The sequence below is a fragment of the Cinclus cinclus genome, chromosome 14 (genome assembly GCF_963662255.1).
Source record: "Cinclus cinclus chromosome 14, bCinCin1.1, whole genome shotgun sequence".
Taxonomy (NCBI): domain Eukaryota; kingdom Metazoa; phylum Chordata; class Aves; order Passeriformes; family Cinclidae; genus Cinclus; species Cinclus cinclus.
The window spans coordinates 21,270,068-21,294,456 of record NC_085059.1 but is presented as its reverse complement, the minus strand read 5'-3'; the positions used below and the strand labels follow the sequence as shown (position 1 = coordinate 21,294,456).

The following is a 24,389-nucleotide window of genomic DNA, read 5'->3' as shown; positions in this document are numbered from 1 at the left end:
TATTTCCAGTAACTATGTGTTTTGTGATGTGGTGTAACAGACACAGGATGATATGCAATAATTTGGGCTTGAATTTTATTCTGAACTTACAGAGGCAGTCTTTTCCATAGTTAGCATGCTGTGATGATGTGGTCGTAAATGTTTGTTTGGCAGTACTGCCCAACAGAAGCCAATCCAACAAGGGTTTGCAGCTTCTTCAGGCTGCAATAATGGAGAACAATAATGGAGAAAAGCTTGTTTGGAGTCTAGCACTGGAGCACTAATCTTTATTACTGGAAAGCCTCACCACTACCACTATACTATGTTCTGTCCCCTTCTTTGCTGTCTTAATTTTTCAGTGCTTTGCCCATCTCCAAACTGGTATACCAGACCTCCAAACATTATCTCAGCTAGCGGCCACAAATGGGAATAATAATGCTATCAAATTATAATGAATATAGGGATAATGATGATGTTTGTCCAATGTCCAGAATTTTATTTTATACTGTTAATAACAAGATGTTAAAACCCCAATTGCTAGATTACAGTGTCGTATTGTCATTTCTTGCCTCATATGTAAATTAGGATATTAATCCTCCAAAAGGCACAGGCATTCATTTCTCACTCCACGGGGACAATTTCTAGTGTGAACAGGCTTTTGCATATAATTCGTTTTCTGCTTCCACAGAGACCTGGAATGCTGATGAAGACTTCACTTGCCCTTTCCTCCTGTGACAGGTGGTAGGAGTGTTGTGGAGAGTCTTTGAGTTTGGCACAGGATCTTGCAGGGGATCGGGGATTTGGAAGGGGAAGAGAATGATTTTGTTGGTAGATGCTTGAGACTAAAGTTTCTGCTTTGTGGTGACCTCAGACTGCAAGGAGTAGATTAAATAACCTGTCCCTTCTAGTCCTGTACTCCCAACAGCACTAATCTTTATGGCAAATGAATGCCTATCTTCAATGCATTTTTTCTGAGAACAGAAAAAGGGCAAACATGGAATTCCCACAAGTGTGCCAGGCTGGTGTTCAGAAGGATGATTGTGCTGGGATCTCCCTTGCAGGTCTTCAGACAAAAGATTGCAGTGTTTGGAGATGGGAGTGCCCTGTTATGTTCTGTAAGCATGTCAGCTGTCCAGGTGCAGTTTCCACTGACAGATGATAGTATGTCTTATTTCTCACAGAGCTTCCAAAGCAGCTGAGTCCAGGACCTTAAGGAATGTCACGCAGTGGTTGCTGAACTAACTGGCACTGAAAGGAGCAGAAAAAGATGGCAGTCCATATTTGAAATAAACACGTGGACTCTTGCTGATAAGAAACCATGTCAAAAAAAGGACGGAGCAAGGGCGAAAAGCCTGAGGCACTGATTGTTGCCCTACAAGCTGCCAATGAGGAGCTCAGGACTAAGCTAACAGACATTCAAATTGAGCTGCATCAGGAGAAATCTAAGGTGAGTGAGGGTTGGGTTTTAAATAAAAGAAGACAAACATGTGGAAAAAATGGTACCACAGAATTCAACAGAGGCCACACAACTCTTCCCTAAAACAGTGGTCTGATTCTTTCCCAACTTAAAACACATACTGTGGATATCATGTAGCTTCCGTGGAAAAGACTCCATTTTACTGAGCTACAAGTTGGAGAAACATCTGGCCCTCAAATGGAGTAGTATGTGAAATTTTTGGGAATTTTGCTATTTCTGAGCCCTCCAGTTTTCTGATGAATTTGACTGCTGGGTTAAAAAGCTTTTAGACAAATACACACATATATACAGAGTCTTATTTCCTAAGGAAATATTAGAAGTACATGTAGCATTGTTGTGTGAGGCAGGACACCTGGAGAAGACAGGTTTTTGTTTGAGTAAAGAGTATGTAATCTACGTAAATGCCTCAGGAGCTGGCCTTCGTTTTACGGGTGTGGGGGATTGGGGTCTCAGCAGGGTCTTTCTCAGTTTGACATGGTTGTGTCTGGGTGGGCTTATTTTGATTATGTTATGTTGGTAGCAGATGCCTTTTATTTTATCTCAATATAGGTTGCTAAACTGGAAAGAGAGAAGACTCAAGAAACAAAGCGTATTCGCGAAGTGGAGCAACGCAAGCAGACAGTGCAGATCACAGAGCTAAAAGCCAAACTCCATGAGGAGAAAATGAAGGAGCTGCAGGCTGTGAGGGAGAACCTCATCAAACAGCACGAGCAGGAGATGACGAGAATGGTCAAAGTACGAGACAGTGAAATCCAGCGCCTCAAGTCAGCACTGTGCGCACTGCGGGACGGGAGCAGCGATAAAGTACGGACAGCGCTGACCATTGAGGCTCGGGAAGAGGCCAGAAAACAGTTTGACTCTGAGCGCCTTAAGCTTCTGCAGGAAATTACTGAACTGAAGTCTGCCAAAAAGCAGGTAGATGAGGCCCTTAACAATATGATCCAGGCTGATAAGATCAAGGCAGGCGATCTTCGGAGTGAGCATCAGTCCCACCAGGAAGCCATTTCCAAGATCAAATGGGAGAGTGAAAGGGATATTCGACGCCTGGTCAGTAATCAAAACAGTTCATGTGTTCTCTTAGGCTGCACTGAGTTTGCCGTTGGTGTCTGTTCGCTTTTTCTGGGTAACAGATCTCTGCAATGCAATTCACTTTGAAAAAGTATTATAAATTTCTCACTGTCATTTTTCAGGAATAAATAGATCACAGTGAATCAGCTGTAGCACTGTGATGGCAGTTAACAGCTTAAATTAGGAGCGTGATTGGCCTAATCCATAAAGATTTGGCTCTCTGGTCTGCTAATACATGCAAGGTGCAAAGGGTTAGATAAAGAGCATTTGCATCTGCACCTGCACTTTTAGTTGCTTTTTGGTATCCTAAACACAGTAAACTGTGGCAGGAGAGAAGATACCTTTTGGGTTGGCCTTGGTTGTAGCCTTCAGTAATTACTGTGGAAAATGAGTAAAAAGAAGTCCATACTAGCAAAGGTGCAGGTTGCATTATTTCTCTGTCTTATGGTTTAGAAACTTCCCAATTTGTACTCTCACTTAGACTTTCCAACCATTCTGATGCTTGCTCACTCCCCATTCCCTGCAGTGGGCTGGAAACAGCAATGAAATATGTACATGAGAGAGGGGAGTGACTTATGTGCAAAATGCTCACCATGGAGCCTGTGACCCGACCACAGCCATGCCACCCTCGTCCAGAAGGGAGCCCTTCCCCTGTCCCCAGAAAATGACATGAGATCATTTAGAATAAACTTTGGGTCCCCTGGCTACTGCAAAAATTAACCTTGTCCTGGCCAGAACCAGGACACTGTTACGTGGAGAGCTGGACCTGCTTGTAGCAGTAGAAAGTTTAGCTTGAAAATTGGAATTCAAGAATTGACAGCTAAGTAAAATAAATGGGAATTTAAACTGTCAAGAATGATACCACGCCCTCGCCCCCTGCCAGTTCACAGTCTGCATCCTAGAGGTGTGTCATTGTGTTGCCAAAATGCTCAATGAATGTGCTCCTGTGCTGAATTATGAGTATGGCTCAGACTATTGTTTTACAGCTGGTGCAGTGTGGTAGAACAGATTTGAGGGGTGATCGTTACTCTTCAGTAAATAATACAATACAAATTGGAGAAATGCTGTTGCTTTCACACAGTAATATTGTTCTGGTTTTCCTTTCATTCAGATGGACGAGATCAAGGCTAAAGACAGGATCATATTTTCATTGGAGAAAGAACTGGAGACACAGACAGGCTATGTGCAGAAGCTGCAGCTACAAAAGGAAGCTCTGGATGAACAGCTCTTTTTGGTGAAAGAGGCAGAATGTAACATGAGCAGTCCCAAGAGAGAGATCCCAGGAAGGGCTGGAGATGGTTCAGAGCACTGCAGCAGCCCTGTATGCAGGTTTTACTGGTCCCTGTAAAACAGTAGCATGGATGTGTGTTTCTTGCTGACATACCTTCGCAGGCATTGGGAAAACATTGCCACTCATTCACTACAGACAAGTTAATGTCCATAGAGTCTTCAGAGGGCATGGTAGTTGGACAAAGTTTTGTACTGCTGGTTTTCATCAGTCGTTCTATTCCCAAATATATCTGAAATAATCAGTGCCCCTTTGAAAGAATAATAGATGAACCTAACTACCTGGATAACATGCATCCTCAAAACCAGATAGAATTAGGAGGATGAGCAGGGAGAGGAGCAAGGAGAAGGCTGGGCATGGAGAATCTGTGAGACTTTTAGGAGATCCTTCTCTTTGTCTGTCTTCCCACAGACAGCCCTTGGGTGTCATTCACAAAGCACACAAGTCACCCACTGTGTGACTAAACATATATAAAAACGTATTTATGTATATACAAATGAGGAATAATATCTGTAATTGATACAGAAAGGGTTGTCCTGACTTTTTCACCTGAGCTAGTGGCTCAGCAAATAGAAGCAATTTATAGGAAAAGGCAGTAAAAATTAGCATCTTTTAGTATTTTCATCTCTATCATAAAAAATTATCATCTGTTTGGTTATTTTCTCTTAATTTTTTTAAGTGGCTTGAAATTTTCAATTCAAGTATCCACCAAACAAGATACTTTCTCCTAAATATATATATATATATGTTTGCCATCATAATCAGTATGGTAAAAGTCCCTAAAGATAATTTGTTGATGATGACAGCTTAAGTTGACTCCTGTGTGTTTTTTAAGGATTCTTTTCCCAAGGATATGTTTTGAAGAGGATCAGTAACTGTGTGACATTGTTGCCCATGCACAGGACTTGCGCAGAAACCAGAAGAGGATAGCAGAGCTGAATGCCACCATACGGAAGCTGGAAGACCGGAACACGTTGCTTGTTGACGAACGAAATGAGCTGGTATGTGAGCTTTTGCACTGGCAGACAGAGGATGTTGAGAGCCTTGGGGAAAGGCAAAGAGAGGGAGGATCCAAGGATAAAGCTGGTGATGAATATACCTTGTCCATCCATCAGGCCCATCACTCAGGAGGCTGAGGAGGACATTTTATCCTAGAGTTAAACAATAATTTCATTGAAGTTAAGTGAGTACAAAATCACAGCAGAGGTCAAGGCAGCAAGGCTTGTAGGATTCTGTGTGAATGCTTTTGTTCCCTCCTTTACAGCACACAACAGTTGTGCTTGGTAACTTACCTTATACATGGTGAGACTTACCTTGTTAATGAAGAGTAATGTCTGTAAGGTCTGTAGTCCAGTATTTGACCAGGTTGAAAATAGATAAAAGTGCTGAGTCTAGGAAGAATTGGCAACTGTGAATTGATCCCTTTATCTGATCTTCTACTCTGTGGTGATAGCTGTGTGTTGCATCAGGACCCTGGCTATTTAACCTGTTTATATTCCTACTTTTCTTCTTGAAGATGAGAAATTCAACTCTTGATGGTTTTTCTTATTCCTAAGCTAGAAATCTTAATGCACTCCTTTCATATCAGTTTAGCCAGCTTCAGTGTTCTTTATGTCATAATTACAAAATAGATGTCGAGATTGCAAATTACAAGTATATTTATGTGTCTCTCATGACAATTATTAATTGCTATTATCAATCCAGTTGAAGCGTGTTCGAGAAGCTGAGAAACAATGTAAACCTCTTCTGGAAAAGAACAAGTGCCTCACGAAGAGAAATGATGAACTTATGCAGTCTTTGCAGCGCATGGAAGATAAACTCAAAGCAGTCACTAAAGAAAATATAGAAATGGTTGGTACTGAAGAGCAGAATGAGGATTACTGGATGATCTATGTGTTGGTCGCCACATCTGCATAGTGCATGATGTATATAAATAGAGACTATGCATTGTATGTAATGTGTAATACTGTTACTAAGATACAGCCATGGTTTGGTCTGCATTATTCTAGATTTACATACCATAACCTTGCATATTATGCATAGATGGGCAATATATTTACCTGAATGCATAATCACAGTCTTTAATTATATTCTCAAAGTTAGAATATTGAGTTTCAATTGTCTGAAAAAAAAAGAAAGGAAAAAATGTTGTATCATTGAGGCATGTCCTACTGTGCTATTTTTTGCTCTTTCTGGAACTCAAAAAGCTGTTAAGAAGCTGTTAAGAGTGATGCTTTCAGCAGAATGATGTTCTTGCATCATGTACACCTTCTTTTTAGAGCTGATGATGACAAAGTAAACCTCTGGTATGGTCTTAAATTTGGTTATGGCTATACATTTCCCATGTCAGGGCAATGTGAAGTGGGGTCAAAGCAGTTATGTCTGCATATGCTTCAGATGGGATTGCCTTGGTTATCAGTCTGCTTCCAGGTCCTGTGTTTCTACACATGCACTGATGTTGCTTTGGCATTTATGAAAAAGGAGGTGGATGTGCTGGGTTGCTGCATGTAAGCTGGCAGACTGAGACAACTTCCCTTGCTAAGGGTGTTCATGGACCTTCTCCTGACTTGTAGTAGCCACTATCCTGAGCAGGCTAAGTGCCCTGAAGTGGGAGCAGCTTTCCTGCTGATTAGGCAGAGATGATCAGATTCACTTTCCTGTTCCACAGAAAAAAAGACTTTAGTGTTACACAGTTAATCCACTGAAAGACTCTGCAGTTCACCTGTGCCTAGAAGACAGATAAACTTATTGCGGGTGTCATGTGTCAGAATTATTCTTCCACAGCTGTGATAGTGCAAATCACAGTCTCTTGGGATCTCCCAGAGCAAAGAGAAAGGACTGGGAATCTGCAGGCGTTGGCTTCAGTGGGCAGCACCCCTGGTGCATGTCTGTGGACACAACTTGTATGTGCTGAGTTAGCTTCCTGACATCTCCTCATCACACTATGGATGCCCAAATCATGGATGGCTAGAGTAATTCTCACAAGTTTTATCCACCTCCTTTCCCACATATGCCCAAGAGCAGGCAGGATATTGACGTGGTGTTAAAGTAGATCTGTTACAACAGCTTTTGCCTTTCTTCGTGGTGTGACTGGTTTCATGTTTTTCACATGAGTAAAGCATGTCCATTGCCTCACTGTGTATAGTCCTGCACTGAATGTCAGAAAGGACATGGGGTCATGTGAGTAGATGCTATTTGCCTACCCACTAGACAGGTTCAACTCTATTTGCCACATGTGGCAGCATCTTGATGTATGGCCAAGGAAGAGCTGTGGTATGTGACCTTTAAGGGCTGCAGAGGCTGTACTGCCACATGGTAATTAAATAGATAAAGCTTTGTTTTGCTGAAGAACTCGGCCTCACTGTGATACTTTATTGTTAAGAAGCGCTGATGGCATTAATAAAAAAATGGTGTAGATGAAGCATATTTAAAGGTCTGTATAGCTTAAATGAAAGGCAATGTTTAGTTTTTAACTGAAAGGTGGTCCTTTAACTGCTCAATCTTATTTTATTTCTTATCTTTTCTTCTTACCACAGAGAGAGAAAATAACATCACATCCTCCTCTAAAGAAATTAAGATCTCTCAATGACCTGGATCAGGCTAATGAGGAACAAGAAACGGAATTTTTAAAGCTTCAGGTCATAGAACAGCAGAACATAATTGATGAGTTAACAAGGGTATGTCCAGAGCACAAGGAAATTAGGAATGATTGCTGTGTACAGTTTGCCACTGATAGTATTTCTTATAACTAGAGGTCTGAGCATTAATACCTTACCCGCTTTTAACATCTGCAGATGTTTAGCTGTGGGTGTGCATGTGTGCAGTTCACTGAATTTGTAGTGGAGCATCAGCCCCTACAACTCAAAGCATAGCACTGTGAATTGAGCTCCAGAAAGGAATGCAGACTAAGAACTGTGGAGTTTGGAAAGGCACCTACATGTTCACCAGGCAGGGCTGTGCTGAGGTGTTCTACCATTATAATGAAGTCGTGCTTAAAAAGTTTCCTTAATAAAAGGCTGGCTCACAGTGCCAAAGAACGTGCTGGAAAAGCATGTACAGCTTGACAGTGGGTTTCCAGTTCTGTCATTTAATGCTGACAATTCGTTTGTCAGCAGACTTTGCATTATGATACTGAGGAGAAGGAGAAAGATTCCAAAACAGTCTGTAGTCTCTTCTGAGACATCATTGCTAGGAATGGTGAGATCAACGCTCCCATCATTTAATGACTTTGAGACAGAGGCAGCATCTCCTCATCAGGGAAGGCAGACAGCCCCTTCAGGGAAGGCAGACAGCCCCTACCAAGCTTCCCAGTCATGTTAGAGGGCTATCCATCCACTCCTGTTGTTTGACAGCTGCTCAAGACAAGTGCACAAGGGCTTTTTTCAGGTGGTTTTCAGCTGACACACATACAAATTTGGATATGAATCCTCCCTTCTACCTGGAATCAGATTCCTGTTTGAACATATGGAGAGAGTCACTGGAAGTTCTGTTACTTATTTCCTCTGTATATTTGGTCATCTAACAGCTGCAAAGAAGAGAAGAGAAAGTCACTTTTGAATCTTACTTTCCAGGACAGGGAGAAGCTCATTCGTCGGAGAAAGCATAAAAGGAGCTCAAAACCAATCAAGGTAAGATGAAAAATCATTTCTCATTTACAGTGTTCAAGTAGGCTGTGTAGGAAAACACACTTCAGCAATCTGATTAAAGAGAGCTTTGTGGATTATAACAATCTACTTTAGTGATCAGGTTTATAATTTCCTTAGTTTGGGAGAGCTTTTTGATATACTTTGAAATTCTGTTAAGAGTGCGCAGCTATTTTATTTTCAGCAAAATGGGGCTCCTGTCCCATCCATCATCCTTCCCTGTGCCGGCTCTCCCAAACAGTAATAATTTGCCGTCCATTTGATTTCTATAAGTATTATTTTCAAAGTCTGTTATGCTGAGAGGTATTTACCTTATCAGAGACCTTCCCGTTTTTTTCTGCAATCTGTTTTTCACAGCACATACGGGCTAAAGCCAAATCCTTGTGTATCTCTATTCTTCAGGTGGAAATTTCTGCCTGAGATACTGTGTCATTCTCTTCTGCTCAGTTCCACATGCTTTTGACTAAGCTTTGTATTACCCTGAATTAAGTCCAAAGCTGGTATAATTTACAATTTTAGAGCTGAGTAGTCAGGAGTGGTTCACACAGCTCCTTTATCAGTTGGATGTGAAGCATGACTTTGCAGCATTCACATCCCACCTCCAAAAAGTGGAAATACTGGTTGCTTGGTTGCACTCAGTCCTCCAAGGACGTTCCTTAGTGCATTGGTCTTGTTCTGTGAAAGTAATGCAGCACTGTCTACACATTGGGAATTTCAGACCAGTAAATCCTAGCTGTGTCATCGCATTGTTACTGTGCAGGTCATGAAGTCATGTACAGCAGACACAACCATGACCAAATAGTATTTTTGTCAATAAATTTTACTTACAAACCAGAGATTATAACACTGGAGAGTATGGCAATTGTCTTCACTTGACAACACAATGAGCAGAAATTATAATATGTGTAAAAGCTAACTGACATCTTCGGTATGTGTTATTTGTGTGATTCAAACTCCATGTTTAGAAGGTTTTAACCTGTCAGCAAAGTGAAAGATGTTGCTAAGAAGTGCTTCTTAATTGCTCGTCAGTCAGTTTGTTTTCAGAATTATCCATAAGCCAAGTATTTAAATGGTCAAATCTATACCCTGAAACCAAGCCTTCAGGGGCAAGCATCTGTGTCTTCACAGGACACATCTCACAGTTTTAATTTGATTTAGTTCAGCTACGAGATTGGCAGTAGGGAGGTGTCAGGCTTACAACCAAACTGTGGAGCATGAGCAGTTATTTATAACATATGCCAGTTACTGTAGTCCTGGAAAGATGCAATGAAAGTTCCTTCAAGCTAGTTTTGTATTAGCATGGCTTTCACTCACATGGTCCAACAGCAATGTCAGCAAGAGAAGCGCCTAGACATTAAAAGTATCAGCAGTATCTTAAAGTATAGAAGTATCTTCTGTGAGAGAAGAAAGAGGGCTGCTTATTCTACACGTGTTTCCATCTCCTTTTGATGTTAACTTTGCACTCCCGATAGGTGTCTTCTGAAAAGCTTTGTGGTTAACAAACAATTCTCCTGCCTTCCTGCAAGAACAGAGACTTTTTCTCTGGCATGTTGCTGCTCACATTATGTTTTCCAATTAGACTGAGACAGACCCTCAGAAAAAATGTTCAGCAAACTTATGCTCCACCAGTACAAGACCTGATCTTCAAGGGGTTTCCTTTGTGTTTGTTTGAAGGTGGTAATTGCAGGAGTAGCTCACTGTTCATTTTTCACACTTCATCTTTTAAGTAACTAGCAACTCCCCCATCTGCCCCTCTCCAGAACACATGCTACAGGTTTACATAAAGGTTCAGAAGTCATGTTTTTCCTTCTGTAGAGACATGTGGTGGATACAGTTTTTGGGTATGATGATGATTCTGTGGACTCTGAAACATCCTCTGTGGCTTCATATAGAACAGACCGGACACCAGCAACCCCAGATGATGATCTAGATGAGGTAAGATCGGACTCTTTCCACAGAAAAGTTACAGGTTTTCAAGAGATGATGACTTTCAAAACAAGTGGTCAGGCTCTCAAGTACACTGAGGTTTTTATAGTGCATACTGAGTGGCAAGTACTTTTAAAGTTTTACCTTAATTTTGGTTACTCATATACTGAAATGCTGAGAGTTTCTTCCACAATCTAGTCCATAGAGTCTATAGCTATGACTACCCTGCAATTTGAGGTGATTTTTTTTCCTCTCCCCTTTCAAGGAAACAAACCTATGACATTTCTTTTAGCTTAAAGACATATCAAAGGGTTGTAGTGAATGGGGTGACATCATACTGGTGACCCCATACTACTGGGGTTTTGCAGTGCTCCAACTTAGGCCCTATGCTCTTTAATTTCATCATAAATTACATGGACATGGGACTGGAAGGGACACTGAGCAAGTTCTCAGATGATACAAAATAGGGAGGAGCTGTTGGCTCCCTCAAAGGCAGGGAGGCCTGCAGAGAGACCTTGGCAAATCATAGGGCTGGGCCATCATCAACTCTATATAATAAAGTTCAACAGGGGCAAGTGCTGGATTCTGCACCTGGGTGGGGCAGCCCTGGACCTGCGGATGGAATGAGATGCTGGAAAGCAGCACCTGGAAAGGGACCTGGGGGTTGACAGAAAGTTGAATATGAGTCTGCAGTGCCTGGCAGCTGGGGGCATGTCCCCAAGGGCATCAGGTCCAGCATTTCCAGCCAGTCAAGGGAAAGATTTGTCCTGCCCTGCTCTGCTCTGCAGTGGCCTCACCTTGAATATTGTGTGCTGTTTTGGGTGCCACAATATAAGAAAAATATTAAATTGTTAGAGAGTGTTCAAAGGAGAGCAGCAAAGATGGTGAAGGGTTTTGAGGGGAAGCTGTATGAGGAGCAACTGAGATCACTTGGTCTATTCAGCCTGGAGAGGAGACTGAGAGAAGACCTCATTGCAGTCAACAACTTCTTCATGAGGGGAGGAGGAGGGACAGACACTGATCTCTTCTTTGTGGTGACCAGCAACAGGGCCTGAGGGAATGGCCTGAAGTTGTGTCAGGGGAGGTTTAGGTTGGGTATTAGAATAAGGTTCTTCACCCAGAGGATGGTTGGGCACTGGAACAGTCTCTCCAGGGGAGTGGTCGCAGAACCAAGCTTGACAGAGCTCAAGAAGTGTGGACAACAGTACAGTGACTCTTGAGGATGGTGCTTTGCAGGGCCAGGAGCTGGACTCAGTGATCCTTGTAGGTACCTTCCAGCTCAGCTGATACTGTGATGTAAATGCTGTATGATCTCCCTGTTTTTTTTTATTTCAGATCACAGTAAGCTCACTGTGATCCAAAAAGCTATTTGAATCAAGACCTGTAAACCAACTGCTTAACAAACTTAAAGTACTTAACAAACTACTTTGTGCTTAACAAATCACATTTGCGTTCTTTGCTTTCACAGTGCTTTGCTGTCCATGGCTTAGACATGTCCCTTCTTATTCTTCAGGGTTTAGCAGCAGAAGAGTCAGAGCTGCGGTTTCGACAGCTGACAAAGGAGTACCAGGCCCTGCAGAGAGCGTATGCACTGCTGCAGGAACAGACAGGAGGGGTCATAGATGCTGAAAGAGAAGCCAGGGTCAGTATTTGTTTGAGAGTAAAGGTATTCCACTGCTGTCAGGACAAGAAACCTCTCAAAGAGATGTACAATGGAATGGAGCTACATTCATCATCCATGACACTGGGAAATGTCTGTTCACTCGTTTATTGAGTACATTTTTAAAGGGAGCGACTATTAAGAATGGACACAATCACTCAGTTTACAGGAAGCTGTCCTCCATCTGAACCTGAAAACTCTGCAGTCAGGCAGGCATGCCAAAGCAGACAACTCTGCAGCCTGACACAGAATCACAAGGGTATTCTCATCATTTCTCATCATTGTGATGGGACTGGGTTTTCAAGGCAAACGAAGGCCTGTGGGTTTTCGCAGAGGCACACATTGCACCAACTTTAGGAACATCTGAATGTTTCTAACAGAGAAATGCAAATTACATTCAAATTTTAATGTGGTGCAGGCTACAGTAAGCCTTCCAATGCTAAAAATGTTGTCCTTCTAATAAAACTATAAAAATCGTTCAGTCTGGAAGGCTCCTCAGGCAGTGTCCAGTCCAAATTCCTGCTCAAAGCAGTCAGCTGTGAGATCACATCAGTTTGTTTAGTACTTAGTTGAGTCAGCTCTTGAAGACCCCCTGGCAGTTAAAATTGCCTCTTTCCACTACCTTTTGCCACTCTGATCTACTAAACGCTTTTTTTTGTAATTTAGAGATTTCCCCTAATTAGGGTCTTTGGGCAGAGCACCCCAAATACCTGATCTTGTGTTTTGGATTGCTCTGATGTAATCCATGGTGAAACAGGCTCGGGTGGGGAGCTGGGGCTGATCCACCACTCTGTTCCCTATGTCATCTGTGTGCCAGTCTGAGGGGTGGCACAAAACATCACTGAGTCAGAATCTTTCTAATAGTTGTTCACTCAGTGGAACTGACAGCACGAACCCAGGCTCTGCTGGTTTTGGTTTCCTTTTAATACCAGTCATGTTGCTGGTTTTGTTACTCTTTAATTTGGTGACTTCAACAGGCTCAGGAGCAACTTCAAGCTGAAGTCCAGAGGTATAAAGCCAAAATAGAAGATCTGGAGAAAACTTTGGCTCAGAAAGGGCAGGTAAGTAATTACTGTGTGGTTTTTTTTTTTCCCTCTTTTATCTGCTCTGCTTACAAAATACCTAGCACAACTGCAGTATAAACTCCCATGAGATGTAATGTTGCCAGTCAGTAAACAGACAGATCTGGCAAGTTCAGAAGCTTTTTACACCTTGGTAAACTTAAAATGTTGTTCTGTAAAAGACAGATTGTTCCTGTAGGATGTTAAAGCCTGAATATTGTGGCTCCAATTTTCAGTAAATGTGCCTAGCCTCATGGAATTTGATTATTCTGTAATACTACTGCTTCATCCAACAGGACTCACACTGGGTGGAAGATAAGCAGCTTTTCATTAAGAGGAACCAAGAGCTTTTAGACAAGGTATGTTCCAAAGGTTTGCATGTTCACTCTGAAAGCTTGTCTGACTCGCGTGAGACATCTTAAGGGTTTAAATTTTGCACAGCCTATGCTGCCTCAACTACTACTCACCAAATACTTCCTGGTTCTTGTAACAATCACACAGGTCATGATTTAACATATTTCTGTTAGATAGAGAAAACGGAAGCAGAAAACAACCGTCTGCAACAGGAGCTGCAGGATGCACGAGACCAGAACGAGCTGCTGGAGTTCCGCAACCTTGAGCTGGAGGTGATGGATGCGCTTCTTACCGTGGAGCTGGTAGAAAATTAAATGATTGCACTTGCCCTGGACACCAGCTTTAATCAAGGGTTTGCACAAGTGTTGGTTGTAGCAATAAAACAGAGTAACAAATCAGGCCCAGTATTTTTAATTGTGAGCTGAAGTATGTCAGCTCTAATATCCTGGAAATAGTAAGCACCATACCCAGCTGGTTCACTTCACCCTGAGCCAGGTGCCCAGTGTGCACAGGTAAGCTTAGCTGATCAACATGACCGTGCCTGTGGGCATGTTTTTTCTAACATTTGAAAAAGCCTGCCTGCCTGTGTGCAAGTGTGCAAGTGCTGTTCCTTTTGTTCCACTGGACACATTCCCTGTGGAGCAGCTCTCCCATGACCTGCAGTGGGTGCAAACAGTCTCTCAGTGACACTGGACATTGATGCAGGAGCTTCAGAAGCCTCTGCAGGACCTCAAGCTCCAGACTGCCTCTAGTTACAGACTCTTATTTGGAGTGCTAGCCAAGAAAAACTTTTCCTGCTCTCTCCCCCACTATAAGCTGGTTTATTTTTTAGTAGTTCTTTTCAGTTGCTGTCCAAGACCAAATACATTTGCCACACAGAGCCTTTCCTGGGTCTCATAAATTAATGTTATGTCAGACTTGTCCCTTATTCATAGGCCTGTCCTGCAGTTTTATCTGACAGTTGTGTTTCCGTATGGTAGGGAGCTGAACTGATGAAGTGAATTACACATTCATAAACCAAAAATGTGTGTGAAAGTGGTATTTAATCTTCACTCCATGCTTGCCTGAATACCTGAATGGAATGAAAAGTAGCATCTTTATTATTTTTTTGTCTCTGGTCCTTTAAAACTGGACAAATATTTGTAAATTTTAAGCAGTAAAGGTGTATAAATAAGTTGATCAGGTTTTTTGAACACATTGTTTTCCACAGATGTTAGAATGTACAGCATACCAGGATGAGGAAAATGCATGATATGAGTCTCCCTATAGTCTAAAGTCAAACATGTGTTTCTAAAAGGAGTATTTACAACAATGTTTAGTTGTTCAACACTTCATAAAGCAAATCAATTGAATCTTAGCTAGGTGACAGCCTTTCCACAGCCAGTTTGCAATTTGACATAATTTATTGAATAATCTCTTGTTAAACAGTTACCTTGGGTTTAGGATCCTCTCCCACTTGGCTTACTTTTTCAGACTAGGTCTAGATTAGGATCTTCTTTCCTTGGCTTGTAAAATGAAGAGCTTGGCTTTGCAAGCCAAGCATGATACCAACTGCAGCTATGGCACTTTCTGTATGAATCTTCTTCATTCTAATAGATTCTCTAGCATCTTTTCAACTTATTTGCAGGAAAGAGAGAGACGGTCCCCACCATTTAATCTTCAGATTCACCCATTCTCTGATGGTGTGAGTGCTCTGCAGATCTACTGCATGAAGGAAGGGGTTAAGGTAGGTCACTTGTATAAAGCAGCGCTTCTCCCTACAGGAGTGGTGGGTGCAGCCCATATAATCCATTATGAATAACTCCACTAAACTTCAGGTATTTAAAGTCAGTCTAATGTAAGAACGTGGTGACAAACAAAGTTCAATTAGACTCAAAAAAATCCTCACCACAGTGATAAAATCTGGTTCAAAGGCAGCTGAAATCAATGTGTGATGCATTTCCTTAGGATAAAATAAAATGTGTTTCACAGGATATCTGTCTATGATAAAAGGTGCATGCCATGTCTTTACTGTACTCTCTCTTTGCAGGATGTCAGCATCCCAGACCTTATAAAGCAGTTAGACATCTTAGGTGATAATGGGGTAAGTTGAAATGGGAGACATTTTTGTCTTTACAAGCTGCATTTTTTACAGTGCAGTAAGTGATAGGTATAATTACGATTGTTTTCTAAGATATTTGTTAAATTATGCATCTGTTACGTGTGGTTTAGCAGACTGGGAATAATGTCCACTGCACCCCATTCACTCAAGAAAACACATGAATTAGTATGACAGTCTGAGTAAACCACTCTTCATCAGGACTAGGATTCTTTCTAACAGTTTCATAAATAGGCAAGAATTATCAAATTCCCTGTGGCCTTCTAAGAGGTCATAAATACCCACGTAAAAGAGATTCTGTATCTCTGCCAACATTAGATATGTCTTTGAGATAAGAAATAAAAATAAAGGATGATTATTGTCTATGCATGTGATGATGTAAATCAGCACTATTTTAACAAAAGCTTTAATGGAAATTCAGCTTTGTAAAAGTAGCATGAAGACAGACAAATGGGTATAATTTTAGTTTACATTTCTCCTAAAGGTGTAATTGAATGAATGACACATTTAATCCATATCATGTAGCAAGGCAAAAGTAGTGGTCTTAATATGTTGGCAGGCTCTGAAATATCAGTGGAAATTGAATACTCACTACTACAGGGTTCCTCTGAAAACTCTGGACCTGGTTTATAGACTGGATTGTCTTTATTCATGCAGGAAACTGCTCCCAATTTTTCTCTTTCCTGTCTTTCTCTTCACAGAATTTAAGGAATGAAGAACAAGTGGCCATAATTCAGGCTTCCACAGTATTGTCCTTGGCAGAAAAGGTAAATTATGTTCTTGCTTTTCTCATTTTCTCATGTTATCTGAAGCCTCATCTAGCACATTTTCTGCCATGTTATTGTCATCAATATTGTTCAACTTTCTAGTGTTGGGACTGATTCCCCAAATAAAATAAACTGTGCCAGCACAGTGCCAAACACCTTGCTGAAGCAGCAAAAATACCAAACTGAGCTAGCCCAGGCTGTGCAGTAGAAAGAACTACAAATACAAAAATAATATGAAACAAAACTTGCAATTGAAAACTGAATGAGAAATCAGAAATTTAAACTGTAATTAGATAAAATTTGAGATTTACAGTCTTGAGATTTCTAAAGCTTCCAAAGGGATCTGTATGCCAAAATTTCACTGAAAGTATGTATCTACATTCCTCGTTTCAAAAATTAAGAAGAAAGTGGAGGTTGGTTAGAATTGCTAAGGCTCAACTGTGACACACAGTTTTTGCAGCATGACAGCTTCCAAGAACTCTGCTCAACAATGCCTCCTCTGCAAACAGAGCTGCCATAAAGCCAACTGAGCTATTTTTGAGATGGTATAGCCCCACTGTAGGCCTTTATCTGTAGGATGAAATGGATTCCTTGTCCATCCAAGGGCGTGGGCTTTTCCATCTTGTGGTGACCCAGCAGTGGAAATCCTCTTGCTGCTTGTCTGCCAAGTGCTACCTGCAGACATCATGGCTGCCTCTGTCACAAGCAGCCTCAAGATGAGCCCAGCACTAGCAATAGGCTGCTAAAAATAGACTAACAAGATGCTGCAGACATCCCGCTTGCCACTGCTTGTGTGCTAGAAAACACAGCAGGTTACAGGTCTCATTGTCTTCTGTCCAGTGGATTCAACAGATTGAAGGAGCTGAAGCTGCTCTGCATCAGAAGATGATGGAACTGGAAAGTGATATGGTAAGAAAACTTTCCTTACTGCACATTTTAGGGACACTGATTGTGTCACACTTACTTGATGTGCCAAAAAAATAACCAGGAAAGTCTCTTGGCAAATGGACTATGCAGCATTTCTCTGATTGTTGGTGAATCCATAAAACTGTTCCAGTTCACATGCAACAGCAGAATAACAGAAACAGGAAAAGTAAAAGTTTAAAAAATTCCTCTCTTTCTCTGCGGATGACTGTTTATTAATAAGTATAGAGGGTTCAAAGGTTTCTCAATAATTTTCAGAGATGCATGTGTTACTTGTCTCATAAGATTCAATCAGCTGTTGTGTTGCATTTTATTCAAGACCAGCATGTGAGAAATCCTTGAACTGAATAATAACACTGTTGGCTTTCATTACATACTAAGTAAAGTTAGTACCTTACCCTGTTCTTATTGTAGTTAATGGCAGGAGCCTACAAGATGAACATACATAACTATAAGAATTAGACAGCTGTAGTGGCTTGCATTTTTTTCCTGTGGTGTGTCTGTACTTAAGTCTGTTCAGCTTAAGGTGGACTGATAAGTTAAAGCGCAGCAGCTGCCCCCAAGGAATGTGAATGTCTAGTTAGTTCCTGTTTAGTTTAATCCACTTTTACACCTCTTCCAAAATAAGAGAGGGCACAAAGAGTAATTCCTGATGCCAGCGGAAGTATCTTTAGAAAAATTACATGGAACACCCTAAATTTCACTACTGAAGTGACAAACAATACCGCTGAAGCCAACAGAGAGGATGGGTTTAGTTTCATGGAGATCAGATGTATTCATCTACAAGAGCAATCTGCAGCTATTTGCCCTTCCTTCTTTTCTGGCTGAGTCAGATATTAATAACTCTGCCAAGCATCAGTGGAAAACCAATCTCCTCGTCCTGCTGAATTAGATATCTGTAAATGATTTGATAAAACTTTCTAAAGTGTTTGGAGTAACTAATTTGTTTTTCTGTCCAAATGATCCTTCATTGTAGGAGCAGTTTTGCAAAATAAAAGGTTATTTGGAGGAAGAATTAGACTACAGGAAGCAAGCTCTTGACCAAGCATACATGGTATGTACAAAGGAAATTCTGCAGCACTTACTGGCCAACTATGCAATAGCACACAGACTCTTGTTGAATCGGGAGGAGAGATTTTTGCTTTTTTGTTAGTATTGGGCTTTCCAAAATTTGTTCTTTCCTCATTCTTCTGATGTACTAGCATGCAATCTGCACATCTTCCAACACAATATATTGCCTTTTCATGTCAGGCACATCTCCTGAAGTCTGAAACTTGTAAGTTTAAGGCAGATATTTCTCATTAATGTCAGTTTGTCCAGGTGGAGTATTTTAGCACAATAGGTAGAAACTTTAGAATTGGTGAAATAATTTACACTTTAGATACGAAAATTTTATCCAACTCTATCTCTGCAACTCCATAAAAAAGAGTAAAAGTGAAGGATTTCAATGAAAATTAATATTAAAATATTTTTAAAATAAAAGTTCCTATTCTTTTTTCAGAACATGAAACCATTTTCTGAGTTCAGTTTTTCACATTTTTGCACACTTGAGCACAGGGACTGCCTCTCATGCAGGGGTCTGAGTCTGCCATCAATCCCCCAATGCGTTTAACATCGAAGTTCCCAATGTTGTTTAAACTATGTTTCATCTCTAATTGACTTTCGGTATTGCATCAACCAGAGGATCCAGGAGCTTGAAGCCACCTTGTACAATGCTTTGCAGCAAGAAACAGTGATAAAGTTTGGGGAACTACTCACTGAAAAACAGCAGGAAGAGCTGAGGACAGCAGTAGAAAAGCTAAGACGTCAGATGCTGAGGAAAAGCAGAGAATATGACTGCCAGATTCTTCAGGAGAGGATGGAGCTGCTCCAGCAGGCTCATCAGGTAAGAAGAAGAAACAACACGTGGTGTCTACTCAGCCTTTCTGTGTAAGGACACAATCTGAGCTTAAATCGAGGCAAATCCAGACTATGAGGAATCCTGGCATCTAGCTTTGTGAATTGTCTCATACTTTGTCTTTTCTGTGCATGCAAGCACACATGATACTAGCCTGGGCAAGACTGTTATGGCATACTTTGAGTTCTAAAGTTCTAGTCTGAAGTTTGCATCCAGAATTCTGTTTACATGGTTCTAGCTTTGTAATAAAAATGGTCATCCCTAGTTACTGGACTGGGCACAAGAGAAATGGAGTAAATATTGCTGGCTTCTATGGCGCAGGAGAGCTGTCTGTTTTTCCAGATGTTACTTGTCCCTCCCAAGTGGGCATTTGTACTTTTCACTGCTGACATAAGGTAGTGCATTTCACCTTCAAAGACTGATGTTTGCTGCTCTGCAAGCTGTGAGGTCCCAGACCAAAATGGCAAACTGTTGCAGCACATTGAATAATGTGAAAGCTGCACCATGAAACAGATCTGATTCAAATAATTGTGGGAATAAGAGAAGCAGCACATCCCCAGTGGTTAGGGGGGTTTGTTTCACAGGAAAGCTCAGTTCTCACAGTCTTGCCTGATCCTGAGTTGGGCACTTGAGACTGGGCCTTTTGTTGCTAGGCCTTTGCTGCGTAAGAAGCTTCTTGATTTTAAACATGACAGCTGCCCTGAGGGACACTGCCCTGAGGGGCACTGCCACAGCAGTTGTGGCTTCTCGGAATGACTCCAAGCCAGGGTCGGTTGCAGGCATGGTTGGAAGTGGCTGAGAGGCAAAGGAAGGAGGAGACAGCCAAGCAATAGGACAGGAGGCTGTGGGTAGGAACTGTTGTACAAGAGTTTCCACCTGAACATGAAAAGGAATTTCTTCATTGTGCAAGTAACCAAGCACTGAACAGATTATCCAGAGAGGGTGTGGGGTTTCCCTCCCTGGAGATACTCCAAGGCCATCTGGATGCAGTCCTGTGCCATGTGCTCTAGGAATGACCCTGCTTGAGCAGGGAGGTGGGACCAGGTGAACTGCTGTGGTCCCTTCCAACCTGACTCATTCTATGATGTTGTGGTTCCACAGAATTTGAAAGCTGCCATAAGCTAGTCATCTCCAGACATTGAGGAACACAGTCACAGTTCATCTGTTCTCCAGCTGCTAGGGCCTTCAGGCATCTCCTGCTTTGCCTTTTTGGATTTCTGCTATTTGCTGGACAGCTGTCTTATGACCTGACTTAATTAAAAAAAAGATACTGAGATTCAATGCCTCATTTTTTGTACTTAGAAGTTCTGTTCTGGGGGATCTCTCTTCCCAAGCAGGCAGAAGTTTAAGTCATGCTACATAATTTTTCTTGAAGTACCTAGCTCTGCTAAAAATACACACCTTGCCTATAAGTTACATATATGTCACTTACCACAGAATCAATACATTCATAGTATTGTATACATTTATCATTTTGGACCTAATAATAACACTTTAATCCTCTTTCAGCACATCAAACTGTGAGAAATCTTAATGAATTATGATAGAATTCTAAAGATTGTAACCATGACATTAAACTTTTCATCTGTTTAACAAAGGATTAATAAACAGGTAATGCAAAACAGATTAATCATTGATACTAGTTTCCAGCATTTAAGGATCCAGTTACATATGTGCAGGATTATATTTTGAGCAATTGCACACATGGTAAAGCTGTGGTTTGGTAGGATGAGTGGATGGTGTTACAGTATGACACAAGATTATCCCTGCCACAGAAATGGATTTGTTGTTTTCTAGGCTTTTGGCACTTGCAATATTAAACTACTTGTTCAGTGGGATAGATTTACTGAGAATTTAGTGTAGATGCTTTCTTTTCTGATTTCCAGAGGATCCGAGATTTAGAAGATAAAACTGACATCCAGAAGAGACAAATTAAGGATCTGGAAGAAAAGGTTGGTTCTGTTATGCTTCTGAAGCACACTGGTGAACTTTGTTTTGAAAGCAGTGATCTTGAACTATATGACCTTTCTGTTCTGCTCAGTCAGCTGCACCTGTTGGTGGTGGTCCACTGTCCTTTCTTTTCAGTTTGTGTCAGTAGGTACAGACTTTAATCTTCAAATAGTACATTACGTTATTAAACATCTAATGGTGAGTGATATGCGTGTGTGTGTGTACGTACCTATAAACATATATACGTGTGTACATATATATTGATATATTTATATATATATTTGCATATCCAGTCTGTTTCTAGCATGGATTGCAGCCACTGTTTTTTAGCATGCTTAAAAGTACAACAAATGCTATTTTTGATATCCAGCTTTATGACTTGTCAACCTATAAGGCATCATGATATGACAGTTACAGCACAGGCTTTCAATATGGTGCCAGTTGTAATCCATCACTAAAATTATTGGGTTCTGTTTTCTAAGCCTTTTCTAAGCCTGTTGTCTAAGGAAGGTGGTGTGGTACTTACAGAAGTAACAAGGCAAATAACAGTGTTTTTTGAATATTCTAATTGTTCTGCAGAATGCAAAAATAATTCTGATGCTTACAATGCCATTACCTTTCATTTTTACACAATCTTATTTTTCTTCTGCAGTTTCTATTTCTATTCTTGTTCTTCTCTCTTGCCTTTATTCTTTGGCCTTGATGTCAATGTGCCTCTTGGAAAGGTAAGACTGTTTTATTTATTTCCTCAAAGCTAGCACTTCTTGCACAGAGCAGAGGATCACATCCTTGTATGTTCTTGTGGATGTTTGGAGTCAGCAAATGCAGCAGGTTGTTGTCAATTTGTAATAGTTCACAGTTGTTGTACTGCTGAGTTGCTGGTGATACTGTGCTATTCATGACTGTAAAAATAAAAGCTAACAAGGAATTTCACAGTAGCAAAAATCCAAGGAAATGCAGGGGAAATTCAGTGTTGATGTTTGCAAAGGGATACAAATGAAAAAAAGTTAAAATAACCTCAACTGTAAACACACTAACATAGTAACTAACACTCAGGAGGGAGATCAGGATTTTAAACCAGGTAGAGTTCTGTGTCCAGCAGCAGGAAAAATACAAAAAAGGGCAAGGAAAAATGGTCAGCTGCTGAGAGACAGGAAGGGAGAGAGAAAGAAATGGAAGGATTTTTCTGACTCAGGAAGTGACGTTGCTAAAAGGAGGTATTGGAGAAGTCTAAAAAATTTGTCATGGAATGGATGGACGGATAGACAGCTGTCTGTCTAATGCAACTGTTCATTGTCTAATACAGACAATTACCATGTGATAAGCATAAAGTAAGAAAAAATTTACAGTTAAGGATACAGGTTGTAAAGAAGTCTGTCACAATATACTTAGCAGCTGAAAGTTCAGAGTTCAAAAGGTAATGTAAAGATGGGGAAATAAATCAGAGAATTATAATGGTCCCATTTTTCTCTGTGGCTAGCCATTTCCAGAGCAAGGATGCTGGGCTAGGACAATTTTTCTTTTGATCCAGGGTAACAGAAGGTAGCTTAAAAAGCATAATGTTAAAGTCTCAAGAACATGTAATGAGCATGATTTTCTGATTTGGGGACATACCCATACCATTAAATTTCTCAGTCTGTTTTGGCTCTGGCTTCAGCTGTGTCAATGAATAATTCCTCTGCTCTACACTTGTGTGAAAGATGTTCTGTCATGCCCTTCCACTATTTGTACCAGCTTTGTTTCCAGATACAATTCAGGATACTGATTATAATTAAGTGGCATGGGTCCAGTTTGGTGGGTTTTCCTTTTCCCTTTAAGGAAAAGCTCCTACTTTGTGCTTCATTTCAGCTAGATCAAAGCAGTTTCATGCTGATGCAGAGACAGCTCTCAGAATTATCCACGTCAACTGGAATCCATTGTGTCCTTGTTCAGCCAGACCTCAAAGTGAATGTTTCCATGGGCTAAGGCAGCAATATACATGGAGGTTGGCTTGAATGGGGAACAGCCCATAGAAAAGAATTAGGAGATATGTGAACAGATCAGAGTTGTTTACAGCTCTTGTAAACAGCAGTCAATATCATTATCAAGTTGCTGCTTTATAAAACATACTTTCTTGATTCAGTGGTCTTGAAACACATGAAGTTGCAACTGCATACTTAATTGTGTTCCTACTGCAGGATTTCTGAGAGCCATGCTACAGCATGGTATGGCTGTGAGATGTTTTAAGTGGCTGTGACTGGTTGAAGTTTGACTTTACAATTTCTTGCTAATTCATAATGGAGAAAAAAAATCAGAAATTCTTCTGAGACAACCAAATTATGGACAGAATAATTTCAAGAAGCCAAGATTTTCACAGTACACAGAAGTAGCAGATAACTTTATATGACTGTGTCTTTTGCTGTACCACAGAATCCATGAGTCCAGAGCAAGCAGTTAACTTAGAGGGAGATTCCAAATAAAAAAAAATTCTTGGATTTAAGGTGCACCTTGAAAAATCACAGGAACTGGTAGTGACATTATTTTTTTCTATTTGCCTGTTCTGTTTGCCTTTTTCAGTTCCCATCACAACTAGAATAATGCCCTTGTGCAGCATATGAGAAAAACTTGGGCAATAAGTGGTTGAGAGTTTTCTGTATATATAGTTTGCACCTACATTTTCCACCAGTGTGGGTATGACATTGGTTTTCTAGTGCGCATTGGCCTCGTCTAGTACAGCTACAGAATTGGTGAGAAGCTTATATGTCCTAGTTTCACCAATACCAATCTCCTAATACCATTTGCTGATAACACTTTCATCCTTTTAGCCTAATTTGAGGGCAGGTATTGGCTGGTTAGAAAAGCTAATGAAATGCTTAAGGTGCTCCGTATTTTTCCTGAGTTCTAGGAGGTTTGCTGTTTTTCACTTGCAGACAACCTGCCTCCATGGGCTGCTGGATTCTGCTCAGCTCGCTCTCTCTCTCTCTCTCTCCACTGAGCTGGTGCACACCTCGTTGTCGTGTTCCTTGAACAGGACTAATAGTCAAAACAACATAAACATTTCTGTGCTGTCTTTAGGGCTGACATGACCATCCCAGCTGCACAATTCACTGATGTCATTGCAGGGGAATTTACATGGATCCCTCAGGGACTGTGTCAGGACTTCACTTCCCTCCCCACCCTCCACCCTCCCATTCTGGCCCAATCTCCTTCAATGGGTTTTCCTCTTGTTTTACATAACATCTAAGGTTTAGCAGGTTTAAATCCCTTCAGGATCACTTTGTTGAGCCCAGGAAGGCTGCTCTAACTGCAATGCCAAGA

The 24,389-nt window shown here is 41.0% G+C and overlaps 1 protein-coding gene across 2 annotated transcripts; it reads left to right on the top strand.

Moving 5' to 3' along the window:
* Window positions 1-1,297: 1,297 nt before the first annotated feature.
* On the top strand, window positions 1,298-21,795 carry JAKMIP2 (janus kinase and microtubule interacting protein 2). 2 transcript variants are annotated; one of them, XM_062502597.1, is made up of 20 exons: window positions 1,298-1,426; window positions 2,006-2,503; window positions 3,636-3,845; window positions 4,715-4,813; window positions 5,517-5,663; window positions 7,349-7,489; window positions 8,384-8,440; window positions 10,271-10,390; window positions 11,895-12,023; window positions 13,019-13,102; window positions 13,399-13,461; window positions 13,630-13,728; window positions 15,084-15,182; window positions 15,486-15,539; window positions 16,256-16,321; window positions 17,162-17,230; window positions 18,222-18,299; window positions 18,927-19,130; window positions 21,029-21,094; window positions 21,745-21,795. In XM_062502597.1, exons 1-20 carry the CDS (start codon window positions 1,298-1,300, stop codon window positions 21,793-21,795), a joined length of 2,463 nt encoding a protein of 820 aa, XP_062358581.1. The 2 variants fall into 2 exon arrangements, with proteins under 2 accessions (XP_062358581.1, XP_062358582.1); XM_062502598.1 differs by lacking the exon at window positions 13,399-13,461.
* Window positions 21,796-24,389: the final 2,594 nt, after the last annotated feature.